The 10086-nt window shown below is 40.6% G+C and overlaps 1 protein-coding gene across 1 annotated transcript in view; it reads left to right on the forward strand.

The window, feature by feature from the left end:
• LOC136881047 (uncharacterized) overlaps positions 1 to 8569 on the forward strand; it is a 341118-nt gene extending 332549 nt beyond the window's left edge. The window contains exon 6 of the mRNA XM_067153643.2: positions 8329 to 8569. Within this exon, the coding sequence (XP_067009744.1) occupies positions 8329 to 8426 (98 nt within the window). The 3' untranslated portion in view covers positions 8427 to 8569. The remainder of the gene's footprint in view (positions 1 to 8328) is intronic.
• The last annotated feature ends 1517 nt before the right edge of the window (positions 8570 to 10086 follow it).

Below are 10086 nucleotides of genomic sequence, written 5' to 3' on the forward strand. Positions count from 1 at the left end.
CTGTGGGAGCAAGACGCCCCTAGAACCCCTCGGTAGGGGGGTGAAATATAATATATATATTAATAAATTGAAGTCGCTTTGGAGACTCACCTAAGGGTCCGTGGTCGCGAGCCCACCCTGCCAAGTTACGGACCTACTCACTGCCTTTACAGTAATTTACGGAGGAATCCGTATACAATGTAGAGTACCGTAGCGAAGCACGGGTACATTTGCTAGTAGGCAATAAGCGCGGACCTGAGATTACGATTAACCCGTTCAGCCAGAGATGGTTGAGGGTAATAAGCAGAAGTCGTCACATGGGAGATGGACAGGTCAAAACAGAATTTACGAAATAAATTAGATGTAAAAGCCTTAGCATTATCAAATACAATATATTGACACGGACCAAAAGAAGCAAAGATAGAATTTAGACAAGTAATGGTGGACTGAGCGGTAGCCAGCTTAGTCGGAAATAACCAGCAAAACCTTGTAAAACCATCTACACATACAAAGATGAACTTGTTGGCATTTCCCTTCGACTGATGGAAGGGTCCTACATAATCAATATACAGGCGTTCCATAGGGCGCGACGCTTGATGAGAAGACAACAGGCCTACCTTGGTGGACATGGTGGGTTTACTAAGCAAGCAGGATTTTCAAGCCTTTACTAGTTCACGGATTTCACCGTCCATACCTTTCCAGATGAACCTTTCACGAATCTTTTCACGAGTTTTAAAGATTCCAAGATGCCCCCCTAATGGGGTCTCATGATAGTACTTAAAGATCATAGGTACAAGAACAGCTGGAACGACAACTTTCATCATCTTATCATGCCTCGATGGGCAACATAAAACACCATTCCTCAGTACATAAGGGACGACATGTTCCCCAGAAGAAAGGGTTTCCATTATCGGAGCCAGCGTCGGATCTTCACGTTGCTATTTCTCGACATCCCTAAAGAGCATGGGAGCATCTGTTAAGATGGCATTAACATCAGATAGTATGGACTCGGGAGGAGATGAACTATCGACCGGTTCATGGGTCTCGACGTCGTTGGAAAACATACGGCTGAGCCCGTCTGCAACGACATTTTCGGTACCTCTGATATGCCTGACATCGAATTGGAAGGCAGAAATACGGATGGCCCAAAGGGCTATACGACCAGTACGACGCGGCTTACCTAAGACCCAGCTTAAGGCTTGATTATCTGTCTCCAGGTCGAATTTGACATGTTCCAGATAGAGACGGAACTTTTCTAAGGCAAATAAGACTGCCAAACCTTCGAGCTCATAGATAGAATACTTGGCTTCTTGAGCCGATAGAGTCCTAGATGCATAGGCGATGGGTCGCTTCCCTAGTTCAGTCTCTTGAAGAAGGACTGCAGCTACCGCCGACGACGACGCGTCGGTTTGGACGATGAATTTCTTCGAGAAATCAGGCATAGCAAGGACAGGGGCATTACAGAGAGCTAATTTAAGATCTTCAAAAGCGGCTTGTTGAGAAGGTCCCCACTCGAATTTGATGCCTTTCCTACGAAGAAGGTTTAAGGGCGCCGCTCTATTAGCGAAGTTAGGAATAAACTTCCTGAAGAAATTCACCATACCAATGAACCTGGCGATACCTTTGATGTCCTTGGGAGGTTTAAAATCACGGATGGCCTGTGTTCTAGAATGATCGACTGCAACACCATCAGGTGACACAATATGCCCTAGGAATGACATGGAGGGCTTAGCAAAGGCAACCTTGGACAACTTAACGGTTAACCCAGCCTTACGAAGGCGATTGAGAACTTCTCGCAGATGATCTAGATGTTCTTTAAAGGTCTCCGAAAATACGACGACATCATCCAGGTAGTGATACAAGTACTCAAATTTGATGTCGGAGAAGACCCTATCTAGCAGTCTAGTGAGTACAGCTGCTCCCGTGGGGAGCCCGAAAAGCACGCGGTTGTATTCATACAAATTCCAATCCCTGGCAAACGCTGTAAGATGTTTAGACTCTTCGGCTAGGGGAATTTGATTGTAGGCCTGATTCAGGTCCAAGATGGTGAAGAATTTAGCTTTACGAAACCACGAAAAACAAGAATGAAGGTCGGGAAGGGGCACAGATTGTAACACCACCTTCCGGTTGAGAGCCCGATAATCAATGACAGGCCTGAAGCCACCTTGGGGTTTCGGGACTAGAAAAATAGGCGAAGAATACGCCGACTTAGAGGGCTTAATAATACCATCCTTCAGCATTTGATCAATGATTTCCTTCAGAGCCTTCATTTTAGGTAGAGACAGCCTATATGGTGGAAAACGGACAGGAATCGAATCCGTGACCTCAATTTTGTATTCGATCAGGTCAGTAACACCAAGAGTATCAGAGAACACCTCAGGAAAGGACTGACACAACTTACGAATACTATCAGCCTGCTCCTCAGGTAGATGTCTAAGGTCTAACAACATCTCATCCTGGGTAGGCGAAATAGAGGATCATGATACAGAATTACACTTTAACAAGGGGATTTTACAATTGGAAGCAAATTTGAATGTGCACGACTTACTCTGAAGATCGAACACAAGACCAGTGTGAGAAATGAAGTCAGCTCCCAATATAATGGGGCAAGACAAGTGCTTAGCCACAAACAATTTGATTTTCCATGTAAATTTAAAAATACGAATTTTGACATTTAAAGAACCTAGAATTTCTAATGGAGATGAATTAGCCGAAACGTATTGGACCGAAGACGAACAATAGTCAGGAAGCTTACAAACAGATTTCAATTTTGAATACCATTCAGCCGAAATAATAGAACAAACACTGCCTGAATCTAATAGAGCTGTTATAGGCTCATTATTTAATTCAATCTTAAGAAAAGGAACAGGTGCGGGGGTATCCGCCGCAATCCTAAGACATTCTTTGGGGCATTCAAAAGATAAATCTGAAGATTGATTTTTCCCTAAATTTTCGACCTGTTTACCAGGGGCTGAGCCTCGGGAAGCTGGATTAGTCGACTCAGCCGAAGCCGCTAGTCACTTATTATTAGTGACCTTGGTGGACGTTGCACCAGAAGTTGAGCAGGAGGGGGTGCTATTTGAATTTGGGCAATTCTTGGCGATATGTGAGAAAGCCCCACATTTAAAACAGCCTTGTGATGAGCCAGCTTCATTATTTGCCCTACTAGATTTGATCAATGGGCACTTGTTCCGAAGATGGTCAGGCGACCCGCAAGCATAACATTTACGGGGTGTGACTGGTCGGCGAGGTGGAGGCCGAGGATTACTAAAAGAAGGAGGGGGTTCTTTCGCTACACGCAAGGAATCGGCGTATCTAACTCCTTCCGCTGAGATGGCCAATGCTTCAAGTTCAGAGAAGGTTTGCGGGCACGCCTCAAAACACAAATATGATCTATAGGATTGTGAGATACCTTCCACAATAGCTTGTACAATCTGATCCTCCGGGAAGTGAAGAGCAAACACCCTAGTATAGAACTTAATATCTTGGATGAAATCTGCCAAGTTTTCATCCAAGCGCTGTACACGATAATAGTACTTCTGAATAAGGGAGGACCTTGCCCTAGCCGGGATGAAGTTAGCTAGCAAGTGGGCGTGGAAGTCTTCAATAGATGATTGCTCGGCAATGGCTCTTACTATTTTGTCTGAGAAAATACCGATTGCATAGGGATAGATGATTTGCAAAATCTGACATGGAGAAAGAGAAAAAACAAGGGCAGGATCCTGAAATTCAACTAAAAACCTTAAGAAAGAAATAACTTCACTGGTAGTGTTAACAGAAAACTTAGAGATACCTCTGAGCAACATTGCTAATGGATGAGGCAAGCTGCTGAACCCAGGTGACATAGTAGGTAAAGGTTTAAGTGGCAAGGATGTCAATTCAGAACGTACATTATTCAACGAGGTTCGGCGTTCAGACTCGTTGTCCAATGGGGCAGAGGTTGTTTGAGCTGCAACGGTTTTCCTATTGACGTCTCCCTTAGGAGGCTCTTCTTCGCTACCTACATTCACCGTGACGGGTTGATCACTTTTGGGAGGAAATTCCCCAGTTAACAATCGGGTAACCTTACTGGACAATTCAGAAAGATTTTCAAGAACCATACTAGCTTCCTTCCTCTGAACGTTATTCAACTTCAGAGACAACAGATCGTTAACTCTATTTGAAAAATGAAATAGCCTGGCTTGCACACGCTTAATTTGATTAGGAGAAGGATCATTTCCTTCAAAAAAAATAACTACGGATGCTAGCTCAGTAGTATTGTCAGTGATCGTGGAAAGAGAGTCGTCAATTTCTTTCTCTCCCAAAGTGGGGATGGAAATGGGCAAATCAAGGGACTCTCTAAGCTTGTTTGTTTCTGCCGCAACCGTGCCTCCAGATTGCACATTTCTGATAGTTAATTCATAGATCAACTCCTCCTTGCGCAAATAGTTAAGATGGAGAACATCGCGAGGGCCGGGCATGATGACAGAACAATTTTGAAAAAGGAAAAAGTAAGAATTCCAGCAAGTGAGAAAATAGTTAGAGATGTAATCAAAGCAATGTTTAGCCGTCAAAAGGGGCTAAATTGAGACCCATTCAACCACGCTCTGCTACCACTTGTTCCGAGGTATCTGTGGAACAGCAGAGGTGAAAGAAGGTGCGGGGGTGAACGGGCCTCAAAATACGAAATTAAAGTTAAGATAAAATTTATCAAGGTTATATTTTCTTTTCAAAATCAAGAAATAACAAGCATGGCAGGTACAGAGTAGCAAGGCAACAAAGTACAATTACAGTATTTACAGGATTTGGGCTTCGAGCCCCGAACTCACAATTCTTGAGCAATTAGCCCAGTTTTACCCCAAAACAAGTTTCAACAGAGGGGCAGAAAACCCCATTCATGCCCAGGAGCACTTGCTCCAAATTACACAGTAAAGCCTCCTTGAGGCGCGCAGAAAACAAAATTTTCAAGAAAGAGCAACTCGCTCTCAAAATTTAAGCCTGTCAAAGGCCACACCAAATTCCACCTTCAAGCTGTCCTCTAAGGACATAAACACAGGGGTAAAATACCCAACCTACTGAGGCCTATTAAATGAGAAAAGGTTAATTACATGGCCTCTAAAATACCAATTTGAGAGGAGGCGATCTGCACTCCTAATACATTTGTTTAAAACGTACTTGGCACTAGGCCGCTAATGCAAGGGCTAATCCCATACTAAAGAGGTGACTTATAGAAGGAACAATTTACATTACGTTAAGGAAGAATAGTTGTGAAAATAAGTTCACCTCAATGCAATATGAGTGGGAGCTTGAGAGGGTTAAGCACTCTCTATCCCAATAACTAGTTAACACAGGAAGAATTGACACCGAGTGTCTTTACATTTTTAAAGGAAGGTTACATGGAAAAGGTTTCGTACCCGCCCCGAGAATTAAACTGCTGAGCTAGCAAGCCAAAAAGTTATTAAAAGGCCATTACCTTGTGGATGAACTGCTGCCCGAAGAAAGAGGCGCTTCCCGCCCCCTACTACGTACTTTACACACTGAAAGAAGTTACTGAAGTGGCGCAGAGACCCTAAAATCAGCAGTTTATATACTCTCGCGGAAAGTTCGAGGCGTTTCAGGAATTAGAACACCCTCCCACAAGAATTTTATTGGCTAGGGTTAAGCAACATATCCCCGTAGGGGAAGATACACCTGATTGGTCATAAATTAATTAAAGAAATTCGGGATTGGCTAAATTCAAAACAAGGGGAAAGAAAGGGTTATACAGCCAACTTAGACAATAACAGAAAGAAATTTAACAAGGAACAAACTTTTGAAATAAAAATTTCTCCAAAAAACAGTTCTTTCACTTCGCACTAGGGTGCACCATTATAGTTCTTCAGTAGTGTCCTCTAGAAGAGAATGTTCACACTTCTTACTACAGGCAAAACAAAAATACATCGAAAACGACCCAGTTCAGAAACTTCAAAATTTCCAAGTAGTGACATCTTCTGAGAAACTTGAAAATTAACACATTAGATAAAGTTCAGACTTCCTCCAGTAGGGGAGTTTCAACTGGCGCAAAGTTTGAATTAGCGACGTGGAGGTGTACCACCCGGTACAGTATTAAAATAAACTTTAGTTAGTACAAGCGAGGAAACTGCCGGATTTCTCCTCAAAATCACTTAAACTACATTACCAAGTTTAGGCCGGGCTATGTAACATAGGCAGACGTGCATCGATGATCTGATCCTAAATGACCATCATCGCAAATTTTATTGTAATCGTGGTCTTCGATTAGCCTAAAACTCCAGCAGGAAGGCCCTTTTTAAACTACGTAAATACTGTTTCCCAGCATTAAGTTGTCCTCCTCGATGGCTGAATGGTTAGCGTGCTGGCCTTTGCTCCAAGGAATCCTGGATTCGATTTCCGGCCGGGTAGGGAATTTTAACCTTCATTGTTAATTTCGATTGCTCGGAGGTTGGCTGTTGGCCGTCTTCAGCATTGGAATTCTTCACAGGTAGTCCCCATCGTCACAAAAGCGCAGGTCGTCTGTAGGGCGTCAACTCGAAAGACCTGCACCATGTCTCTTCAGAGGCCAGATGCATTTATTATTATTATTATTATTATTATTATTATTATTATTATTATTATTATTATTATTATTATTATTATTATTATTATTAAGTTTATGCAGTAGGTAAGAGGTCTGGTCCGACCCTAACAGTTGCCTTGTGAGACATCTTCAGCGAAATCATGGAAATTTTTGAAGATTCTCTTGAAGTTCAATGATTTGGAATTAAGTGATCATTATAGTTTTAATTAGTCTTATGACATCTTCTTCCTTTGAGCCGTTATTAAGACTAATACATTATGGTGTATTAAGAGGCAATGAATTCAAGTTATTAGTCCCAAGTGGAATAAATATTATGTTTGTGAACTTCAGAAATTTTGTAAGGTTCTAGTTTGACTTTTCGTATTGTAACAAATAATTTCTGGAAATTTGAATATTGTTGGCTTTGTAATTTGTGAGACAAATATAGAAGTAATATTGATTACATCAAATACAAGAAGTTACAATCCGAATAACTGAGGAGCTGTATGAAGTAACGACTTAACTGCTTCTGTGATATTGAGGTTCAAAGTTTCCCTGTCTGGAACAACTGTTTAGCGAGTGGTGATGTTAAAATGCCGACCACACATTCTGTGTAGGAAGTATTGAGTTCATTATTTCGGAGTTGACAAAAAGAACATACAGGATATTATTTGTGTTATAATCTGAAGAACAGCCTAAAGTACGTTGAGTCTTTACTCCAGCCAGCACCTCAGTTCATTATTAATGATCACACAACTTCGCCCTAAATTTTAGACGAAATACTCACTTAAGCTGCCATACAGTACCTTGTCATAACAATGTAATCAACGTAAAGTTTGAATTTTACATTTCAAATTTGCCTTCCAATTCAACAAAATACTGAAAAGTGTAGATTTGTTTTAAAAGGTATATAAAATGGAATTATTTGTTAAGAAGGAAGCCATACTTCCCAGCGTCAACATAGTAAAATGTAACATAAAAACTTTCCTGTCTGCCAAACACACAAAAATGACAATATAAATTATAACACTATAAACATACCTGTAAAAATATATACACTATTATACAAAGGAAACCGGGCGAGTTCGCCGTGCGGTTAGGGGTGCGCAGATGTGAGCTTTCATCCGGGAGATAGTGGGTTCGAACCCCAATGTCGGCGTCCCTAAAGATGGTTTTTTTGTGGTTTCTCATTTTCACACCACGCAAATGCTGGGGCTGTACCTTAATTAATGCCACAGTCGCTTCCTTCCCATTCCCGGGCCTTTCCTATCCCATTGTCGCCATAAGACCTATCTATGTCGGTACGACGTAAAACAAATATAATATATATGTATATAGATATACAAAGGATACATGTTTCGTTCTACAAGAACAGATTTGTTAGAAAAACAGAAAAGATTTTATAGAATCTCAGGATGTTCTTGTAGAACGAAATATGTCCCTCTTTGTATGATAGTGTGTATATTTTACAGGTATGTTTATAGTGTTATAATTTATACTGTAAATTTTGTATTTTTTACAGACTGGAAAGTTTTCATGTTACATTTTACATGGAATTCATTCAAATTATATTCGTAAAAAATATTTAAAAGAAATAGAATATTTACTTGTAGAAGGATAGACTTAAGAAATGAGTCGCCTAATAAGTCAGCTAATTCTCTTAATTTGGAATCAAAATCTGAAATAGTACATGCGTTAATTTTAGCCTGATAACATCTCTTTGTCACTTCGTTATTCAAATCTTTCTGGACATCATTTCGTTGCAGACTGTGCTGATGTCTTTTTGTGTGTTACAGAGAGGCCGCCTCCTGCAGCAGTGGCAGGCGCGCGGAGACAGGGAAAACACCCTCTTTTGTCGTCATTCTTCCTCCTCGTATTGACCAACGTTTTGTGATATTGTACATATCTTCACAATTTTTACAAATAAGACACTTTTACATTGGACATACGAGAACGATAAATTTTGTAAGATACTGCGTGTGCTATATGTGTATAGTGTATATACTTGTGCATAAATGTATAGTAAAATATATTATCCATTCTACCGAACTTCTTGGTGCGCAGATAATACACCACCCTCTTCACAATAGTGCAAACTGTTTGTTACTAATTTCAGGAATTTCTAACTATCAACCTTTCTGTTTGATCTTTTTTTTTTTTTTGTAGCTGAAAACGCTGGAGTTTATGCATATTGTTTTACGGGAAATAAAATGTAGTTAACACCAGATCAACTGAAGGAAAAGTGATGTGTATACGAAAAACAATAGTAATAATAATGCTATTTGTTTTACACGAGGCTGATGTATTTGACCACCTTTAAATACCACCGGACTGAGCCAGGATCGAACCCGCCAACGTAAGCTCAGAAGGCTCTAATAGGGAGGACATAAAATGCAGACTAGCAGGAGCAAGGAAGGCCTTTTTAGAGAAAAGAAATTTGCTCACATCGAATGTGATACATGAAGTAGAAAGAATCTTTGAAGACATCTAGAGCATGGCGTTGTGTGGAAGTCAAATAATAATAATCGTATGGCCTCAGCTACCGTGTGCAGACATTTCGATTTCACGCCATCTGGCTGTCTGCTCGTCAATTTCGACGTTCCGTTTTACTCTAGGCCCACTAGATGGCAGACCAGAGTAAACCGGGTATCTCTTGGGCGTCTATGGCTGAGATTTAATGAATTTTGTCGAGTAAATACCAAATGTATCACCAGAGATCGTTTACATGCCGACATCGTACGACATGGAGTATCGAATGGACTTTTTCCGCCCTTCAAAATTCCGACTACCTCTGCCGGGTTTGGCCCACTATCTTGGGATCCGGAGGCCGACACTCTACCAATAACTAGCTCAGAAAGTAAGGGAATAGAAGCTTTTGAAATGTGGTGTTACAGACGAATGCTGAAGGTCAGTTGGGTAGATTTAATCACGAATGGAGAGATACTAATTCGAGTTGGTGAGAGGGGGTCGAATTGGCGAATTTGACCAGAAGAAGAGAGAGAAAGGTAGGACACATCTTAAGCCAAGCAGATGTACGATGTAGTAATTTCGCAGAGATGCAAAGGTGAGCTCGGGATCAGATAGCATGGAGAGCTGCATCAACCACTCTATGGACCAATAGCCCAAACAACAATGACATGGCTTGTACTACGAAGGAGATTCATTGCAAAATAAAATTTACGAGAGAATAGTGGTTTCAAATGTAGGATCGACACTTTCTTGGTTATTTATATGTAGCTTTGTCAGTTACAGCTATTATATGGCTAAAATTATTGACAATGGAATAAAACAATTTTTGTTTTGCTTGTACCTTATCCTGAAGGTTACAGAGAATATCTAGAAACATTAAATCATTTCAACTGCTAAGAACGTTTTCCAATGATCAGTGTAAAATGTAAAAAATGATCATGAACTTATCAGTTTTTTCTTACACGAAGACTAATTTAACAATATTTCTTGTCCGACTCATTTAGTTAACTTAAACGATGAAATATTAAAATAAGCCCTATATTTGATCTTCTTTTTCTTTTTCTACAGCCTTTCCCACACCTGTG

The sequence above is a fragment of the Anabrus simplex genome, chromosome 9 (genome assembly GCF_040414725.1).
Source record: "Anabrus simplex isolate iqAnaSimp1 chromosome 9, ASM4041472v1, whole genome shotgun sequence".
NCBI lineage: Eukaryota > Metazoa > Arthropoda > Insecta > Orthoptera > Tettigoniidae > Anabrus > Anabrus simplex.